This window comes from Acomys minous (assembly GCF_964271855.1).
Source record: "Acomys minous genome assembly, chromosome: 3".
NCBI classification, from domain to species: Eukaryota; Metazoa; Chordata; class Mammalia; order Rodentia; family Muridae; genus Acomys; species Acomys minous.
Window position 1 is genome coordinate 107365995 of NC_140485.1, and position 20939 is coordinate 107386933.

At 39.2% G+C, this 20939-nt stretch overlaps 1 protein-coding gene across 1 annotated transcript; it reads right to left on the reverse strand.

Moving 5' to 3' along the window:
* Positions 1–1116: 1116 nt before the first annotated feature.
* On the reverse strand, positions 1117–20257 carry SERINC1 (serine incorporator 1). The gene is made up of 10 exons (XM_084777733.1): positions 20101–20257; positions 15358–15519; positions 11555–11724; positions 10572–10651; positions 10057–10194; positions 9168–9337; positions 8974–9064; positions 5071–5215; positions 4754–4984; positions 1117–2522 (listed from the first exon to the last, which is right to left on the reverse strand). The coding sequence occupies exons 1-10, from the start codon at positions 20137–20139 to the stop codon at positions 2387–2389; spliced, it is 1362 nt and encodes a 453-aa protein (XP_084633859.1). The 5' UTR covers positions 20140–20257; the 3' UTR covers positions 1117–2386.
* Between the last annotated feature and the right edge of the window lie 682 nt (positions 20258–20939).

The window sequence follows — 20939 nt, forward strand, 5'->3', positions numbered from 1 at the left end:
TGTACCCCATTTTTAGTCATTCACCCACCAAGAGACCTCTGTTGTCTACTCGTAGCTATTACAAGCTGTTGTAATGGTTAGAAACCAGAGTTCAGTTCTCAGTACCAGTCAGGAAGCTCAGAAACTAGCTGCAGAAAATCCAGTGCCCTCCCACCCCCACATAATTGCTTAAATATTCTAGAAACTCTATAAAGAGTTTACAAATAAAACACACCAGTTTGGTAGCTGCTATAATTAGATGTCAAATGTTCCTATGTTGGCAGCATAGTTCCCAGGATACTAAACTAATGGGCAGTGCTAGAAACTTCAGATGGTGGGGTCTGGTGGGCATATCTGTGAAGAATATGTGACCCTGATCCATTTTGAGGGGTAAAGAGTCCCGAATTTTGTTCTGCTATGGATTCTCACTAGTATGATATTTTGATACCCCAAACAGATGAGACAAACTTAATTATGTAATAGGATCTTAAGTCCTCTCATGTATCCCATTATAGTGATAGAAAATTATGTCAATTTTAAACAGGATAGTCACCTGAGAAAAGTCCCAACTATACTGGCCAGTAGTCAGCCCTGATGGTCATTTTCTTAAATCCCCTTGATGGAGAGTTCTAGCCTGTTGAGGTAGTACCACCACTGGCCCGTGGTTCTGGAATGGTATAAGAGAGCAGGCAAACCAAGTAATAGGCAACAAGCCAGTGTGCAGCACTCTTCCATGGCCTCTGCATCAGTTCCTGCGCTGACTTCCTGGATGTGGTGGACTTCAAACTGTAAGACGAAATAAACCCTTTCTTCCTCAAAGGTCATGGTGTTTATAGTCATGATGTTTTATCATAGCAATTACAGAGTTGGCCAGAGAAAAACAGTGACCACAATTTAAAAAAAAAAAAAAAAAAAAGGCTGGTGGAAGACATGAGGTGTGCAGTGCCAATTTTCAGAATTTGAATCCATTCTCCAGAGTGAGCTATCTTCAGACACAAAGGGAGTAAAACTACTTTCATTGTCAGAACTCAGGGCAGAAAGTGGGTAGTTGACAAGTTCTTTTCACACAGAGAAAAGAAAAGAAAATGTGAGTTAAATACACCTAAATTAGTAAGGTTAAAGAACTAACACCATACATTTTCTCTGAATTCATTTATTTAAGAGATAGAACACAGCCATTCAAAAGTGTGAAACACAGTATTAACAAAGAATAAAGTTGGGAAATTTAAGATGAATTGTTATATTCTATTTGCACAATAAATATTTTTTTCAAAGAAGCAAATGTGTATTTTTAAAAAGCTGTAACTAGATACTAACACATATAAATAACTTAAGCATTTTTATCTAAACTAATGGCATACTGATTTTCAAGTTGAATGATTATTATACCAATTACATGATAGTAAAAACAAACATTTTAAGCATGTTTAAATATGTAGTGTAATGTAAGTCTATTCTGCAAGTTCAATATCCTGGTCTTTGTGTTTGGATACAAAAGCATGCTAGACAGCAGCAATATATATCACACAAATTATTCACCATTAATAATTTATAAAGTGAATTACATATTTTGGATACAAAAGTTTTTATGTCAGAATGGTAGACTTAATTTCCCAACACTGCCACTAACTAGCTTTTGAGCTGGTTGACTTCATTTTACAGTGAGAGCTGGACAAGAGTATCTTCATGTCTTGCTGGTTTCCTTTTTTGATTTGCAGACTTTTAGTTTTAATTTTTTCTAACACATGATTACCCTGTTCCAAGCCTTGTCTAAATGTTCAGAGGAGCTAATATCTCCATGAAATCCATGGTCGTGTGTTCGTAAATATCAAACAGTCCACTTTTTTGGTGAAGGTCACCCTTTCTTACAGGGAAGGCTCCTGTCTGCTACTTGGCCACTCTCCACATCCTACACTGTTTCCCACTAAACATACAACATTTTGTACGTAGGAAGAGAATCCTGACAAAATTAAGGTGACTTGTGTTTTTCAGACAACTAGTTTTCACTTATTTACATAATTTTAGAACAGCTGATTTGCTTTGCAGTCCTCTATAAGGCAGAAAGCAGCCATATACTTACGTTTTTAAAGTAGTGTAAGGTCTAACACAATTTTGAAACCAACTGTCAAGAATTTTGTTTTCACTTTTAATTTCATATGTGCAGATGATATGCATATGCCTCTTATCAGTTTCCATCTTTCCTAATTTGCCACTATATCAAAATTCTTCCTTTATATTTCATATCACCAATACACTTAGAACATGTTGAAATGGCAGAGTAAATCTAATTCATGCAAGAGAGAAACAGTAAGTTACACAACAGCACATACAACTTTACAAAAAATGGGAATACTGTTAATGTCAAATAAACAGCGACCAAAGTGGGACTCTCATGCCAGAAGTCCCATCAGTCAAAATCCCGGTTTGTAAGAACAAGCGGTGCCACCAGAGTCCACACATACAGCACGATGCCAATCCAACTGGAGGAGATTTTCACCCAGACTGCTGTCCACTGACTCTTCATCTCGCGAGAAGGCTCATACCTAGTTTAAGGAAAAGCAGAAGTGACAGGTAGAAGGACTTCTTACTAAGCTACCATGCTACTGGGCCCCTGATTCAAGGGGCCTCTGTTTGGACCTAGACAGCACTGTGCAGTAGCTTACCCTGCTGCCATACCTGCTCCCTTCATACTGCTGCAGCAGACCTTTTACAAAGTTTGGAGGCAGTCTGTAATCTGTACATGTCATTTTTTAAAAAGCAGATGGGAACTGAGTGCATAAGATGTGTCACAATCATGTGCAAGGCTGGAATGTTTATAGGCCTCCCTCTCAACCCGGCTTCCTTCCCCTTCTCAGATGTGACAGATGGGAGGAAACATATCTTAAGTTAGCTGATTTTTGTGTACGTACACACACACACACACACACACACATGAGCATGTACACACATCTTTAGTTTGTTGTGGGTTTTGTTTGTTATTTTTTCAAGACAGAATTTTTTTCCGTGTAGTTCTGGCTTTCTTGGGACTTGCTCTATAGATCAGGATGACCTTGAACTCAGAAAAATGCCTGCCTCTGCCTCCCGATTGCTGGGATTAAAGACATGTGACACCACTGCCTGGCTTAGGTCTAAATTTAACGCTTGCTATTACAATAAAAGTTATTAATTACTGAGAACTATTTATATCTTAGCTTAATAAGATGTAATTTAGGAGTTTTATAAAATACACTTTTTCATAATAAAAGTGAATACTAGCCTCAAAAACACTAGAAAAGAACATTTTTTTCCCCTCTGTCTTTTTGTTGGCTCTACAAGTAATCTTACATGCTATTTAAAGACTTAAAAATTATTTAATATATATCTAACCATACAGGTCAATGTCTACCTTGTGTGGAATCTTTTAGTAATCATTTTAGACAATGCCAGTTTACAAACAAACTCTCTAAACAGTTACTTTTATCAGGAAAGTATTTACGAATTAATTTTGAAGGGATTAACCAAACAGATTATAGCTAATGGCTTGGTCTTTCTTGTGGGGCTCCTAATAATGTGAGCAGGGGCTGTCTGATGAACCCTTTCCTCCCACTGGGTTGCCTCACTAGGAGCAGAGGTACTTAGTCTTACTCTAACTTAATATGCCATAGCTGGTTGATGCCTTTTTCTGAAGAGAAATGGGGGCGTGGATGAGGAAGCGGGGAGCAGAGGGACAGAGAAGAGCTAGGGTGAGAAGATGGAGGGGAAACTGATTGGGATGGAGAAAGAAACATTTTTTATATTGTAAAAATAAAATTTAAAAAATAACTCGTATTTGCATCAAAAATCTTCAGATATCTTTTAAGTTTAAAATTTTTATTTTATGTGTTGTGTGGTTGTTTTGCCTCTATGTATGCCTCTGCATACAATGCCCTTGTCTGCTCAAGGATATCACATCCTCTGGAAATAGATAAAATTGTGAGATGCTGTATGGGTGTTGAGAGCCAACCTGGGTCCTCTGGAAAAGCAGCCAGTGTTCTGAACCAGAGTCATCTATCTCCAGCCCAGACTCTCAGACCTTTTAATGATATATATAGTTTTTTGTTTTGTTTTGTGACAGGGTTTCTCTGTGTAGAATTGGCTGTCCTGGACTCCCTTTGTAAACCAGGCTGGCTTCTAACTCACAGCAATCTGCCTGCCTCCGCCTCCTGAGTGCTGGGATTAAAGGCATGCGCCACCACGCCCAGCTAATGATATAATTTTAAAAGAATCATCTTTTTAAAAACTCTTGTTACTATAATATGTTAGGAATAAATTTACATCAAAATAAGAACTAAACCCCGTTAAACAACTGTTAAGCATGCATTTCTGTTAATGCTTAAGTAAAGCATTTAAGTTTCTTCAAGATTTGGATCAACTATGTTTGTGTAACTGTTAAAGAAGTAAGTCTACATTTCTCTCTCTCAGAATTCATTTGCTCAGGAGGTAAAGTACTTACCTTGCAAACATTAGACTCAAGTCTGATCCTCAGAACCCTCATTTTTAAAAAGCCAGGTATGGTGACACTCATTTGTAATCCAGCACAGGAGAGGTGGGAAGAGAAGAGTCTCTAGAGTTTTCTAGCTGACTAGTCTAGTCTATTTAGTATTCCAGAGCAGTGGGGGAAAATGTGCATAATGCCTGAGGAAAACAAGTTGAGCTCCATCTCTGACCGTCACATACACAGATTGTACACATGCACACTACAGTACTGTTGTATATTTTGCAGTAGCCATCTGCAGCTACCATGGGGTGTAAGTACCTGTACCAGTTGGTAAGGGTCATCATGATATACAGCGAAGCCAGGAAGAGCATGAAGTGAAAGAAGGAGTAACTGTAGGTGACACCGTCCCTTTCATTGTCTACAGCTCGGTGAACGTCATCACCATCTTCTAGTGACCCATCACTTCTGGCATTCCCGTCTTCTATCAGTGTTGACTCATCACTTGTTAGAGTCAGTTTATTAACCTGACTATTATTGGAGGTACGGATGCTGCATGAACAAAATCAGAGAATTTTAAATAAATGATTCCTTAATCTATATAAATCCTGTAAAAGTGGATTCATAGGCTGTCTTACCTCGAATAAAACACACACAGCAGGAAAAGAACGAGTCCTATAATTCCTTGAGGATGCCACCACTGCACAGACTGCCCGTCCTTTGGGATAGGTCTTGTGGTATTGAAGCCAATGATGCTTAGTAGACTTGGATTGCAGTTTGTTTCTATAAAGGACATTAAGGCCAAGTTAAATATAAAAGTAACATAAAAAAATTAGGACATATTTAACACTTGGGACCTCAAAGAGTTTAAAAAGCCACGAATTTAAATATTTAAACATAATTTGTATGTAGTAAGAATGAGACTTTAGCCGGGTATGGTGGCAGACACCTTTAATCCCAGCACTTGGGAAGCAGAGGCAGGCTGTGAGTTCGAGGCCAGCCTGGTATACAAAGTGACTCCAGGACAGCTGAGGCTAACACAGACCCTGTCTGTCTCAAAAACAAAACAAAAAGAATGAGACTTTGGAGAGTGTTTAGAAAACTAAAATCACTTATTTCCAACCTCCTTAGAGCCAAGTTATCTTGTATCTTGATCAGCAAATGAGTAAAAGTTAGATCACCTATCTAAAGTTAGCACATTTTGAAATACGATGCAAGTTGTAGCCATTTTAATATCTAACAAAAACACTTCACAATCAAAAGAGATAGGGAAGGACACAACCTACTCAAAGGAAAACCCCACCAAGATGACATTTCAATCCTTTACAGCTACGCTCCAAATATAGGGGCACCCAGAGTTTGTATAATACTACTACAACTTAATTACATCTTCACTGTCCACACCCAACTCTCCCCAGTGGAGTACAAAGTGAGTCCAGGAGAACCAAAACTACAGAGAGAAACCCTGCCTTTAAAAAAAGAAAAGAGAAAGAAATGGAACAAGTCTCACACTAGCAACTGGACAGAACACCTGGAAGCTCTAACACAAAAAGAAATAAGTACAGGCAAAGGGAGTAGACAGTAAGAAATAAACTAAGGGATGAAATAAATAAAATGGAACAATACAAAGAATCAATGAGACAGAGTTGGTTCTTTGAGAAAAATCAAAACAGACAAACCCTTATCCAAACTTACCAAAATGTGGAGACAGATCCAAATTAACAAAATGAAAAATGAAAAGGGAACAACAAACACTAAGGAAATCTAGAGAATCAACGAGGACAAACTAAAAACCTCTACTCTAACAAGTTGGGTAATCTAAAAAGAAATGGATACTTTTCTCAATAGGTACCACTTAACAAAGTTAAGTCAAGAACAGATAAACAATGTGAAGACCTGTAACTACTAGTGAAATAAAAGCAGTCATTAAAAAAAATCTCTCAACTTGAAACAAAAAGCAAAGCAAACAACAACAACAATAAAACCTCTCAACTTAAAAGTGCTCAGGCCAGATGGTTTTAGCACAGAACCGTGCCATACTTTCAAAGAGTCAACACCAATACTCTTCAAATTATTCCACAAAACAGAAGGAATACTGCCAAATTCATTTCGAGGCCACAATTACTCCATACTCAAACCATATAAAGGTTCAAAGAGAATTATAGACCAATTTGCATTTGGAACAGATACTTGCAAACCGAATTCAAGAGCACATCAAAAAAAGATCAACCATGATCAAGTAGGCTTAACCCAAGAATGGAGGGATGGATCAATATATTAAGAAAAAAAAAATCAGTCAATGTAATCTACCAAATAAACAAACTGAAAGAAAAAAATCCACATGATCATTTCATTTGGTACAGAAAAGGCCTTTGATAAAATCCAACACCCCTACATGATAAAAGTCCTGGAGAGATTAGGGATATAAGGGACATAGCTCAACATAATAAAAACTTTACAGCATGTCAAGTTAAATGGAGAGAACCTCAAAGCAATTACACTAAATCAGGAACAAGACAAGGTTGCCCACAAATGTCTCTTCAATGTAGTACTTTAAGTTTTATCTAAAACAATAAGACAACTGAAGGAGATCAAAGGGAAACAAGTTAGGAGGAAACCAGGAAGCCAAAGTGCCACTATTCACAGATGATAGGATAGTATACACAAGTCACCACCGAGATTTCACCAGGCTACTCCCACAGTTGAGAAACAACTCTTTCAGCAAAGTAGCTGGATACAAGATTAACTGGGGGGTGGGAGGGGAGTGGGGGAGCAGCAGACCTCTTCTATACAAATGATAAAGGGACCAAGAAAGAAATCAGGCAAGCATTGCCTTTCACAATAGCCACAGATATAAAGTACCTTGGATTAACTATAACCAAGCAAGTGGAAAATTTGTATAAGAAGAACTTAAATTCTTTGATGGAAAAAAAATTTAAAAGATACCAGATGGGGGCTGGAGAGATGGCTCAGTGGTTAAGAGCACTGGCTGCTCTTCCAAAGGACCTGGGTTCAATTCCCAGCACCCACATGGCAGCTCACAACTGTCTGTAACTCCAAGATCTGAGACCCTCACACCAACACACATAAATTAAAATTAAGTTAAAAAAAAAAAGATACCAGATGGAAAGATCTTCCATTCTTATGGACCAGTAGATTAACATAGTCCATGTTTATAACATATTGCCCTCCTAAAACTCAAGAAAATAAAATCCATCTTGTATGAGAGAGGGGAGCGAAGAGAAGAAATGCAATACAGACGTCCACAGTTCTCTGTTCCTTGCTACCAATTTCTGTCATTTTGTTTTTGGTATTTATTTATTTATTTATTTATTTGGTTTTTCGAGACAGGGTTTCTCTCTGTAGCCTTGGCTGTCCTGGACCTGCTTTGTAGACCAGGCTGGCCTCGAACTCACAGAGATCCACCTGCCTCTGCCTCCCGAGTGCTGGGATTATAGGGGTGCGCCACCACGCCCAGCTAATTTCTGTTATTTTGAAAGGATACGCTTCCTCCAAACCAGCGTTTCTCAATGTGTGGGTCATAACTCTTCCACCTGGGTCACTTCAGACCATTGGAAAACAGGTATTTATGTTACAATTTATAATCACAGCAAAATTACAGTTATGAACAAAAATTATCAACAAAAATTATTTTCTGGTTGGAGGTCACTACAACGTCCGGAACTATGGTGAAGGGTTCCAGCATTAGGAAGAATGAGAAGCCACTGCACTAAAGTATCTAATATATATTCATTTTTAATTCCAACAAATCAAAATCTTTAACCCCCACTTTATTAATGAAAAGTACGTAAGGATAACTTCTGAAACAAATCATTAGTGATATTTTTAAATTATTTATTTTGGGGTTGGGGGAGGAAGATTCTCTATATGCTATGGGCCCTGTCTCTGTAACAACTAAAAAAACATTCAATAAGTTTGCAAACTGAGATGAGTCAGAAAAAGTATTTTATACCAGTATTATTTTATTATAAATGTTGTAATTTTGTTATTACATCAAAACAGACAGGTTTCTATTTTCCCACAGGACTCAGTGTAACTGGAGTAAAGATTCATCACAAAGCCAATCATCCATTGCACAACAGTTACAAAAAAATGTGAAAACTTTATAACTTTATAATGTACAACTGAGACAGCAGCTAAAGGCAGCTCACAGCCAGCGCTGTGGAGGCTAAGGCAGGAGGGCTACTAAGTGGTCATGGTCACCTGAGGGACAAAGTGAAAAGGCTCTGTCTCAAGCAAAACACAAAAATTTGAGAATATTTTATTTCTTCCTATATTCAACTTAGATACTGTAAAACTTAAGTATATATTTCTCATTTGATGTTTTAGAACCATATCATTTTATTAGTGAAGGAAGAAACTAAATGGAAAGAAAAAATAGCAATACCTGAAAGATAAACCGGTACTCCTTACATGTTTTGTTCCTCGATTAGCCAAATTAAGTAACTTCATCTCTTAAAATGACCAGTTTTGAACTAAAAAAAAAAAATACTGCATGACTCATTATAAATAAAGCATACCTGGTTCATTGGTCATAGCGGACCATGTCAAATACATTGTGTAGACTGTAATTACTGAAGACTGTAACAAGCCAGATCTTGGTTGTGATTCCTGCAAACCAAATAGTAATGCCTGGTAAATATCTGACATCGCTCTCATTTATGAACGTTTAGAAGGTAAAGCCTTCATAAAAATGAGCGCTAGGAACGCATACCTGGATCTTGGGCAGTATAGACATCACAGATGCACCAATACAGAGGAGCATGTTGACGCTGATGAACGCCTTATTTTCTGAACAACTGGCGGGGTGAGTATAGTAGACAAAGAATAAGATGATGGCAACTAAAGACAGCAAATAATTCAGAGCTGTGGCTGATAACAGAGCTGTGAAAGAAACAAAACTGAATTTACAAAATTGAATATATAAAATACAATTGATTTTATAAAAACATTAGAAATTCAGCATGGCACTTGTTTTTTGGTATTTTCTTTTTCGAGACAGGGTTTCTCTGTGTAGCCTTGGCTGTCCTGGACTCACTTTGTAGACCAGGCTGGCCTCGAACTCACAGTGATCCACCTACCTCTGCCTCCCGAATGATGGGATTAAAGGCGTGCGCCACCTCGCCTGGCGGCACTTGTTTTTAAATAAATCTTATGATTTATATAACCAATCAACTCAAGCTTCTTGTTGTAATTATACTCCCATAGAAATCCCTTAGATTTTAGGCATCCTTTATACTTTTATAAAGTGTTCCAAAGCTTATTGCTGATGAGGAGTTACACAACTCTGTTTCTGGTAGTCTTTCCTTTAATTTTTACTTTTAATGTACCGAGAAATTTGACTGTAAAAATACAACTTTAAAGAAATGGACCCTGAGTGTCATTTTGGCTATTCAAGGATTTTTTGGTTTCTTTACTGGTTCCCACATAAATTCCTAGTTAATAAGTCCCAAAATTTTTAACAAGTTGCTGATACAGTCATTCGTACAGTTAAATTGAAAACCCCTTCATAGGAAATTAGAAAACAAAATCTTGATTTCCCTGGTCTATTCTGTTCTCAACAATGTTCACTACACTCAGTATTCTATGAAATAAAAGCTTACCTGCATACCAACATCTTGAGTTCCCTTCTTCCATTTTTTCAACCCACGACTCATTCCAAGAATGGGCAAAATCAATAAGTAAGACTAGTTGTATGAGAATGAAACAAAAGGCACCTGCCATGCCTACGTAAAACCACACTGAAAGGAAAAATAATGTATTTTAAGCAAAGGAGTAACCACTTTAGTTTTTTTATTTTTCTTAATAATCTTAACGCAAAAACAGAAAATAATTATATACAAATTCATTTTGTAGCTGGGGAAAAAAATTAAAACCAAACACTAAAAGAGTTACAACTTCAGTTGTAACTACAGTTTCCTATACAAAACATTTTCACAGATTCTTTTCCCCAAAGACAGAGTTTCTCTGTATAACAGCCCTGACTGTCCTGGACTCACTTTGTAGACCAGGCTGGCCTCAAACCCACAGAGATCTGCCTGCCTCTACCCCGAGTGCTGGAATCAAAGGCATGTACCACCACGCCCACCCTATCACAGAATTTTTAAAAAATTCTCACCAGTTGTAAAGGTGCCTTCTGGGATGAAGAAAGCGCCAATAATAATTGCAATTGCTGTAGCAAACTTGAAGAACCAGAATCTAAAACAAACAAATATAATTTTTAATAATAAGCACCCAAAAAACAACTCAAATAGTAAATCTTTTCAGAACCACTTAAAGAACAGTTACTCTTTATGTAATGGTTCTGTGCATATACTGAAGATAAAAGAGACCACTATATAGGCTACCGTAAAGATGGCCTTAAGAAGGATGTGCCACCAGTTCACTTAAGAACAAAGGACTGAGCTGGATAATGTCAATACATAAAGCGCAATTTTATTTCATGAATGAATAGCTTTAATAAATTATGACAAATGCCTCCATCCAAAGCAGTAATTTAAGATAGGCAATAATTAAAATGGTAAAATCCTGTTGTAGAGCATTTTTTATTATTCTAGTATTGCATTTTTATTCCCTGTCTTTGGCATAGCATGTTGACAAGCAATAGAACATATTAAGAAAAATTAGTTCATAAGAAACAAAAAACTCAAAACATTCAAATAAAATACCAAATGAGCTATTCAATATTAAAGGAGACTGATTAGCACTTTTTTTTTCTTTCTAGGTTGTGGAAAACAATCATCTACAAAATCAATACCTGTTCAATAATAATGTTTCTTTCATTTGGCTGCCTAGTAAATCTATGAAACTGAGAGTTCTATATAATAGGACTGGTTCACCAAAAGCTAAAAGAAGGAGCACCAATACTCTTTCTTTGAGTACACCCTCCTTTGAAATTAAAATAATTAGAGGTGATACCAATAAATGGCCCATCGCTCTGAATTAATAGCAAAAGCAAGACTTTCTCTAGTAAAAATCAACTGTTTTTAAAACTTTTTAAATAGAAAAGATAATTTGGCTTTGAAATTTCTTTTAGATAATTTTCAAAATTCCTGAGGAAAAGGCTATTCCTGACTTTTCTCTTAGGCAATCAAAGCGTACCCATTGTGGACCGCGGCTCTAGGATCGCTGCTGCTTTTCACTTTGATCATCAGGAGGGAGAGGAGAAGATAAAACATGGCCAAGCCAAAGCACAAGCGATACACAGCTTTGTAGCCCACCAGAATGTTACAGGGAACAACACCTTTCTCATTCTCACAGAACCCAGGAATCTAGAAAAACAAAATGGGTTTATGATCAACACTTTTAAGAAACTAAAAGTTCCATGTAAACTGTAATCTGCTTTACAGACAGACAGACAGACAGACTGACACACACACACACACACACACACACACACACACACACACACACACCCTGCTGCATTTTAATCAGGTAAAATGGGGAGTGATGGGGAAGTTAGGGCCAGGCATGGTGGCACAGGAATGTAATCTTATCATTTGGGGAGGCAGAAGCAGGCAGATTCAGTGTCAGCCTGGTCAAGACAAAGATCCAAGCCAGCTGGGGCTACATAGTGAGACCTTTCCTCACTAGGGGAAAAAAAAAAACTTTCAGGTAAGCAATAATAAACAATGACAAAGTCTTAGATGGATGATAATTTTGAGTTATGAATTCATTTTAATTCTTTATGTATTTGAATGTTACATAAAAACAAAAATGTGGAGGCAGAGGCAGGCAGATCTCTGTGAGTTCGAAGTCAGCCTGGTGTATATAAAGAGAGCCCAGGAAAACCAAGGCTCTGTGTACAGAAACCCTGTCTTGAAAAACAAAAACAAAAAGGTATCTATATTTATAATGTACCATAATTCTAAATCTTATAAGTCTTGCATTCTACTGTAATATACTGGATTACATATATAAGATAGGTGGGAAGAAGTGAACAAAACCTTAAAGAATTACATAAAACAGTCACTTCTAAAACTGTAGAGCATAAAAAAGTGAAGGCAAGGCTATTTTACATAAGTTTTGAGCATAAGACCTTTAAATTTGCGATTATAAGGAGATTACTGACTTGACTTGAGCTGACAGTATGTTCATACTGTAACTGACTCTCCTGAGAAACAGCAGTGAGCCGTTTAGAAAGGTGCGCTGGGTGAGGGTGGAGAGATGCAGCAAAGCCTTTGCAAGGACGCGGTGAAGGCCTGGGCTCCATGTCTACTAACACATACTCACAGACACAGAGTCACACTGAAATCAGAACGCAAAAAGGGAGCTGTTGGGAGGGAAGTGGCAGCGTTACTAAGAATCACATTTATTATTTGTATGTATAAGAATAAACTATTTCTCCCACCCCTAGTCCCAGTACTCCAAAGATACTGAACTTAGATATTAGTTTTGTACCAGTTATATCCAACAGCTGTTGAAGTCTTTAACTTCTTTGTTTTTTGTTTGTTTTCTGAGTCAGGGTTTCTCTGTGTAAGAACCCTAGCTGTCCTAGACTCGCTGTGTAGACCAGGCTAGCCTTGTAGTCACAGAGATCCACCTGCCTCTGCCTCCTGTGCGCTGGGATTAAAGGCGTGTGGTGGCTGTCTTTAACTTCTTTTATCCATGTACACTGACAGTCTGGCCTACCACTCTGTCTGCAGCCCATCCGCGATTTTCCTCATTGCTGCTTTGGGTGCTGTCCTTCCTCTGTCAACTCCTGTAGGAGCCATCATCTACAAGCATATACTGCCAGTATTTCGGTGTCTAGATCTCAAAACAGGTACTTACTCTGATCTGAATTAATGTTATTTTATTTTCTCACAGATATACAGTGGCCTCCATAACATCTGTCCCAAACTCATATTTAGAATTATTCATGTATGTGCACACACCATAGTACACACACATAGATCAGAGGGCAGTGCAATGGGCTAGCTGTTTTCTCTCTCCACCAACCATGTGGGTTCCTGAATGGAACTCGTTCATCAAGCTTGGTGCCAATTGCTTCTAGCCACATCACCAGCCATCTTACTGCCCTACAAGTCCTGTCTTGTAACCCTGATCCTTAATAGAACAAGACTGGGAAGGAGAAATTAGATCATCAAGATTCATCCTTCATGAAAAGATCTATTCCTTTCTATGAAAAAGCATGATACAGCCTGCTACTTCTTTCCTTACAACATGAAAATGCAGGACTGCACATGACAGAAGATGCTCACTGAATTAAACCTTTCTGGCACCCTTGACGTACATCTCCCACATCCGAACATAAAGAAATAAATTCCTGTTAAACCACTTTTGAAATACTACTGTTTTGGAAGCCTGAACTACATCCATACAGGTGTGTAATACAGCAACTTAAAGTCAACATATTACAAACTATATGTGTGTATAAACTTTATTTTCTTTTTTTAAAGATTTATTTTTTATTATATGATCATGTGCAGATATGTGCACTTGACTACAGGGGTCCATGTACTCAGAAGAGGAGCATCAGATCTCTAGAAACTGGAGTTTCAGGCAGCTGCCAGGGACCAGACAGTGGATGAGAGGAACTGCATTCTGGTCCTCAGGAAGAGCAGCAAGCACTGGGCTGCCTGTCCAGCCCTTGTTTCTGTGTTAAATGCAGCACTCTGCCCCTAGTTTCTAAGAACTGGAATCTGGCTGGAAGGAGTCCAGCACTACCAATATTTGAACTCCAGTCACTAACATCCACAAGGCCCACCTGAGGCCTGCTGTCTCACGACTGTCACTGCAGAGTCTACATCCAGGACCTGACGTCTGTCTTCACCAAGGCAATCAGCAGACCTAATTTGCTCAAAACCTTTCTCAGTCATTGCTTCATTTTCAGGCACTTCACTTAAGGTTTACTTATTTGTAAAATGTCCCCTTTTCAGGAACAAAAAGAAAACACAAAGTCTGCTTTCCTGTCCCAGTGACATTACCAAAGGTCCAGCTTCTTTACTTTGTACTGACATATGTTAATATACAGTGACTTCCATCGTAACTTTTTTTTGTCCATACATATTACGTACTCTGATCATATTCAGACCATCGTCCTTGCGTCCCTCCCATTCCTGCTGAGCCCTGTTGTCCTCTTTGTTCTGCTTCTTCTTTCAGCTATTTTTTCCCTTTGACCCAGTGACAGCTTCATTACAGTTGCTTCCTAAAGCACTGAAAGGTTGTTTACAGGGCACAGGAACCTTACCACTGGCTACACTACTGAAGAAAATGCCTTTCCCTCCCCCAGCACCTACTAACTGCAAGGAAGGTCTATGGAGAGGCAGAGCCTTGTGAGCCCTCCTTTCTCCACCACTGGATGCTCGTGGGTCCGATCCTGGGCACATCACGGATGCTGTGAGTTTGCAAGTAGAATGGTTATGTTATGTCTCAAGCTCAGGACTCGACCCCTTTCTTCATTTTCCTCTGGCTCCTTCATTCTTGTTATTCCTACTGAAGTGATGTTCCCTGAGCCTTGAAGCAGTGACACAGGGACCCTACTTACGGCTGAGGCTGACCATTCAACCAACATTCTAACCAGTTTACAGGGCTCTGCAGGTACTGTTGTCAACTGTGAAAAACAAAACCTCTCTGAGCAAAGTTATCAATACCACTGATCTATAGGTTGAAGAACAGTTACTTAGAAGGAAATTTGATGTGTGGGTCCATTTAGTAAAACTGTAGCAGAAGCGCCCCCAATAGGCCCAATGCTCTCTAGTCATAGGCTTGTGATGAGGCTTATAGTGAAAGGAATTACAATACGAGGTGGATATTCCTTTCCGTGTAGTGAACTTCTGAAAAGACAAACTGGGATTACATATTACTACATTACTATACTTTTATATTTATTTTTAATACCCAAGAGTTACTTTATATATAGTCTACAATTTTAATCCATCAATAGTAAACAGAGGACTGACCTTATTCAGTTGTTCTTCCATTCCTGGTATTAACATTACACAAGCCACACACACTCCAACAAGCAAGAAAAGTGCGTAGATCAATCTAGTCACAGTGGAATTGTTTCCACTAGGGCAGCACCGGCACAGCAAACATGGGGCGCTGCCACACAAACATGGTATCTGGGGGAAAAAATTAAGGATCAGCATAGTTTAAAATGGTTCAATAAAAATGTCAAATCCTTTTTGTTGATTCAACATTTGTTGACTCTACTTGTTGAAAAAAAGGATAAACAGTGACAACTGAAAAAGATTAAAATGACTTGGTTCACATAATTATCCACATGCTCTAAGACCTAAAGGCAAAGACGGAACAAGGTCAAACAATGAGTAGCCTTTGTCCTCTACATGAAGTAAAGTTGTTTAAAAACATGGGAAATAACCAACAGCAACCAAGATTTAGCTAAGAACGGGACAATTCTTAAACAGCACAGTTAGTAAGCTCCCCTCCAGGCCCCTCCTCCCAGAGGAGAGAGAGAAGAGCCATAAAACTCCGGGAGGTCTCAACCTAAGAAAATGGTGAGTGGGGTGGGGGCAGGGGAAGGCATCACCCACCACAACAAAGCGGAGTTGGTATTATTTTTCCTCTTCCACCTTTTTGTTAACAGCAATAAAACTACAACTAGAATTAAAAAAGAAAAGGAAAGGAAAGGAAAAGAAAAGGGTTTAATGAACAGCTGGCTAACAGCAACTAGCTAACTTTCTCTAATGAACTCTATGCTAAACTACGGATGCTGGAGAGCTTAATGTGTACAGGCATAAACAAGGAATATCTCACAAAGGCAAAGTTTACATTCTCATAAGGTCTGGCCATAACCTGGACTGAACTCCATTGGTCAGACTTCAGTTTGGATGAAAAAGGAATTTCTAGCTTTGGGGAAAAGATTCATAGATGTTCCAGGCAAACAGTGTTGTAGTAGACAAATTTCTATAGCGGCTGTACAGAAATCAATGGCATAACAATTATGCAAACATACTTGTGCAAAAGAATTTATGTCTACAAGATAAAAAATAAGATTTTCAATAAAAGTAATTCTGATAAGAGGTCATATCTTGCCAGTGCACTTCATTTGAGCTTTAGAAGCAAAACCCGGAGAAGCAGGGAGAGAGAGGAGGAGTGGAAGAAAGACAGAAGCAAGCTGAGAACTAAATGAGAAAACAGCATATAGGGATGAGAATGTAGTCACAAGGATAATAAAAGAAAAGGAAAAACCCAAAGAGCTAACACGCATGCTGCCCAGGAACAAAAGGACACTGCTGATAACAAAATTACAGATGGAAAATAACAGTGAAGTAACAGTGATCAGACTTATCTTTTGCCTTGACGATGGAAGAAATGAATAAGAAATTTAGATACACCAGTATGAACTAATAAAACTGGAAAGAAGACACACAAGGTAGTGCTTTTGGAAAGCAGACAGTGTAAGCCTTACATCTTGCCCATCTTTCTAGCTGGACGAGCAGCTCAGCACAGCAGTCCACCACCTTAAGACAGAGCTGGGAATTCAGAAGTAAAAGCAGCTAGCATTCCTAGGCAGAATCCCAGTTCTGTCTCCTGACACACATACCTGAATGAACTTCTCAGGGAGGTTTTGGGTTTGGGGCAGAGAAACAATAGTACTGGGACTACTTAGCACAGAACAGGCTGGACTCATTTTACTTCTCTTCTAAGAAATCAAAGGCATAAAAACCTCTAAGTAATTCACCTATGTGCAAGAACACAGCTCAAGACTAGTATTTAAGCATGGAAATGTTTCAGCTTTTATCAAGGTAAAACCTGCACCTAGGCTGGAGAGATGGCTCAGATGTTAAGAGCACTGTCTGCTCTTCCAAAGGTACTGAGTTCAATTCCCTGAACCACATGATGGCTCAGAACCATCTACAAGTGAGATCTGATGCCCTCTTCTGGCCTGAAGGTGTACATGCAGGCAAAACACTGTATACATATTAAATAAGTAAATCTTTAAGCACTGCACCTCACATCTAACAGGAGAAGAAATACAATCCGCAAGGACCAAGTAGTCAAAACCAATCTGGAAGGTAACATTTACAAATATTGTTTAATATTATTGTTAACTACACTTTACCTAGGCAAGACAGTAGAGGAAGACTGGAGCATGAAAAGGAGAGGTATGGAAGATAATTTAAAAGAACCCTGTTAAATTTTTAGAGATTTATAAATGACATCAATTTAATACCAATAAAAGAGAAAAGGCAAGCATGGGTCTTTACATTTATATTGAGGATCTTAGTCAACACAGGAGGCAAGAATAAAACACATAAAAATTTAAGAGTGGGAGACAAAACTGAAGAGAATAATAAACAAGGCTCTCGACAGATGAGCAGCAAGTCGAGTTGACAACATACTAACTACATGAAAGCAGACCTTATGTGCAAAAGGTAGCACTTCACCACAACTAGCTCCCTCACATAGCCTATCCAAATAGAAAGCTGCAAGTTTTCGCTTGGGTGCACCAAAAAGCCTCAGATAAGCTTTTTGCTGCAAATGGCAAAATTAGACCATTTCATTATAAAGTCAAAGCTGACAAGTGCTACCAAACAGTTCTGTGTCTCATAGCAACCTATGATAATCTCTACAAAAGAAGAAAGTCACTGCATTACAAAATAAAAATGAGGCAGAAGTTGGTATGAAATCAGTATTTGTGGCGCACCCCTTTAATCCCAGCACTTGGGAGGCAGAGGCAGGAGGATCAATGTGAGTTCAAGGCCAGCCTGGTCTACAAAGAGAGTCCAGAACAACGAAGATACCACTGAGAAACCCTGTCGGGGTTGGGGGTGGGGGACAGGGAAGAAATTGGTATTTGGTAATTCCTACTTCTTAATTACTTAACTTCATGAACTATTTTGGGTAAAGAAATGATTGTTTACAAGGTCTAGTTATTATTTTTTTTAAAAAAATCAACTCTATTCAGAACACCAATGCAGACCTGACCTAATGGTTGGGAGGAGCCTGTGTTAATTAATGGCTAGCAGTATTCATGGACCTTGGATTGGATGAAAGGTCCAGAGATGCTCACATGTAATTTTTCTTTCATACATTTTTTGTAGTCCAGTAATAATGGCCTGTAATTACTTCATGAACAAGAAGGAAAGTATTACTAAATTTGACTAAGTCTGCAAAAATCTGTTCCAAAAGCAAACTTTAAATTATGGGTCACTTGACATAATTTAACAATTTCAACCATAGGAATATTTGAATGAAATTTACTTTATCGCTGGGCGGTGGTGGCGCACGCCTTTAATCCCAGCACTGGGGAGGCAGAGGCAGGTGGATTGCTGTAAGTTCAAGGTCAGCCTGGTCTACAAAGCGAGTCAAGGACAGCCAAGGCTACACAGAGAAACCCTGTCTCGGAAAAAAAAAAGTGCTTATAACTGAATTGGAAACGAGAAAACATATCCCTATATCCCTACTGATTTTGATTTTCGAGACAGGGTTTTCTCTATGTAGCCTTGGCTGTCCTGAACTTTGTAGACCAGGCTGGCCTTGAACTAAGGACAACAATCCACCTGCCTCTGCCTCTCTGCGTGCTGGGATTACTACGTGCACGCATGTGTTCAAGGCCGCCTAGGACCAATGTCAGCAGAGAGCATCAGGAAGCTGGAGTTACAGACAGGTGTGAACTGCAGTGTGGGTGCTGGGAACTAAAATCCATAATCTAGCAACAAACACAGCTAACAGCTGAATCATCTCTCCAGTCCCTTATTTACTACTTTTTATAACATGAATTCTGCCTTCTGATTAAAAGGGTCAACAGACTCAATTAGGCTCTCTTAATCTCCTTAGGTCAAATTTTCATATGCAACCGCAAATAGAAGAATGTAAGGGAATATCTTGTTGGGACTTCCACACAGTATTTGATACAAACTAAGCACTTATAATTTAAGCGATACCAAAGCATTTTTCAAGAAGCGCATAAATTATACAGTACATTGGTTAATGAATATGCAATGGAACCATTTGGTTCCTCAAATTTTGTTACGGGTTAAATTTAGAAAGCGAAGGTTGAACAGTAATATTTGAATTCAAATACCTCGCCCAAAGCAAATAAGCTCTTTATTATAAACTGCACTGGCAATATTTTGTCTACTGGGGAATGGGATCATCTGGGTTACAAAATCTTGCCACTATACTAGAGACGGTTTTATTGTCTAACGAAAACGCAACATACCCTTACGACAGCGCTGACTTTCAGATTGCACGCCCATGCATTACGTAGAAAAATTTTTAAAAATGGTAGCACAAACCTGAATAGCTTTTCTAGAAACATATAAGTTGGAAGCATAAGAACCTACTCCACCAAAGCCGAAGAAGGTAAACAGCAAGAGAATTTAGACTATTTTATTATTCAAATACATCGTCCCTGCTGTCAAGCTTTCCCAAATAACGGGCCTCCAATTCCCCGGAGGCTGCGCGTCAGAACAAAGAGGCCTCCGCGAAATGACAGTGCCGCAGTGCCAGGTCGCCGGGCACGAGGTGACAAGAAGAGACGCGGTGGCCAGGGCGAGGAAGGAGCAGGAACAGCGACAGCCGAGGCTCACACCCCAGGGAAGGCTACGCTCGGGCGGCTCCCCTCCCTGCCCCGCCTCGCCCTCACTAGGCTCCGGCCCGAAGCGGAGCCGCACAGACCGGAGCAGGACGGATAAACCCGGCCCGCACCGGGCGCGAGCCCCACGCCGCCTTACCCAGCTCGCCACGGAGCACAGCCCCAGCACGCTCCCCATAGCCGCCGCGTCGCCAGCCCAGCGCGTGCCGACAAGATGGAGACAGCTTCTTCCCTGCTTTTTTTTTTTTTCCCCTGGGCTTATTTACTGTCTGGCAGGCACTTCCGGCTCAGACGCGCCCGCCCCCCAGCTTCGCTTGCGTCACTTCCTCTCAGACCTTGGAGGGTAGAAGGTGGTGTGGCGTCCTCTGTTATCGTGCAATGATGCCAGGCAGCATCTCCAGCTGTGCAACCTCCCTGCACCACCTCTAGAAAGTAGATTTCTGGCTTTGCGGAGTGGCCTTGCTTAAGAGTGTTAGAGAAGACCCTTGCTTACCATTTATTTGAATGTGGACGTAAGAAACTCAGGGCTGTTTTCTCACTGGTTTTGAAGACATTGTTTCCTCTTGGGATGTAACCTCATTTTCCTCTAGTTTTGTGTCCTTTCTTTTTCTTTTCTCTCCCTTTTTTTTTTCCTGTTTACATATGCGATTTATGCCTGCAGCCACTATGTGGATATGTGGAACATATTTTACCAGTATACACATATACATACCCCCCCCCCCAACTATGATACTTTTGAATTTTTAGTTTACTGTCGAAAACATTTTTAACTTCTTTTTCTAGTAATAGTTTCCAAGAATGTGGTTTATACTTGGAAAACGGCTCTAAACTTTACATCTTAGTACAGCACTCCTTTTAGGTCTCATAATCCACCCATCTTTAAAAGAAAGTTTCAAATGGACTGTCAATTGCTGTGAAGAGACACCATGAAGAAAACATTTAATTGGGTCTGGCTTGCAGTTCATAGGTTTAGTTCAT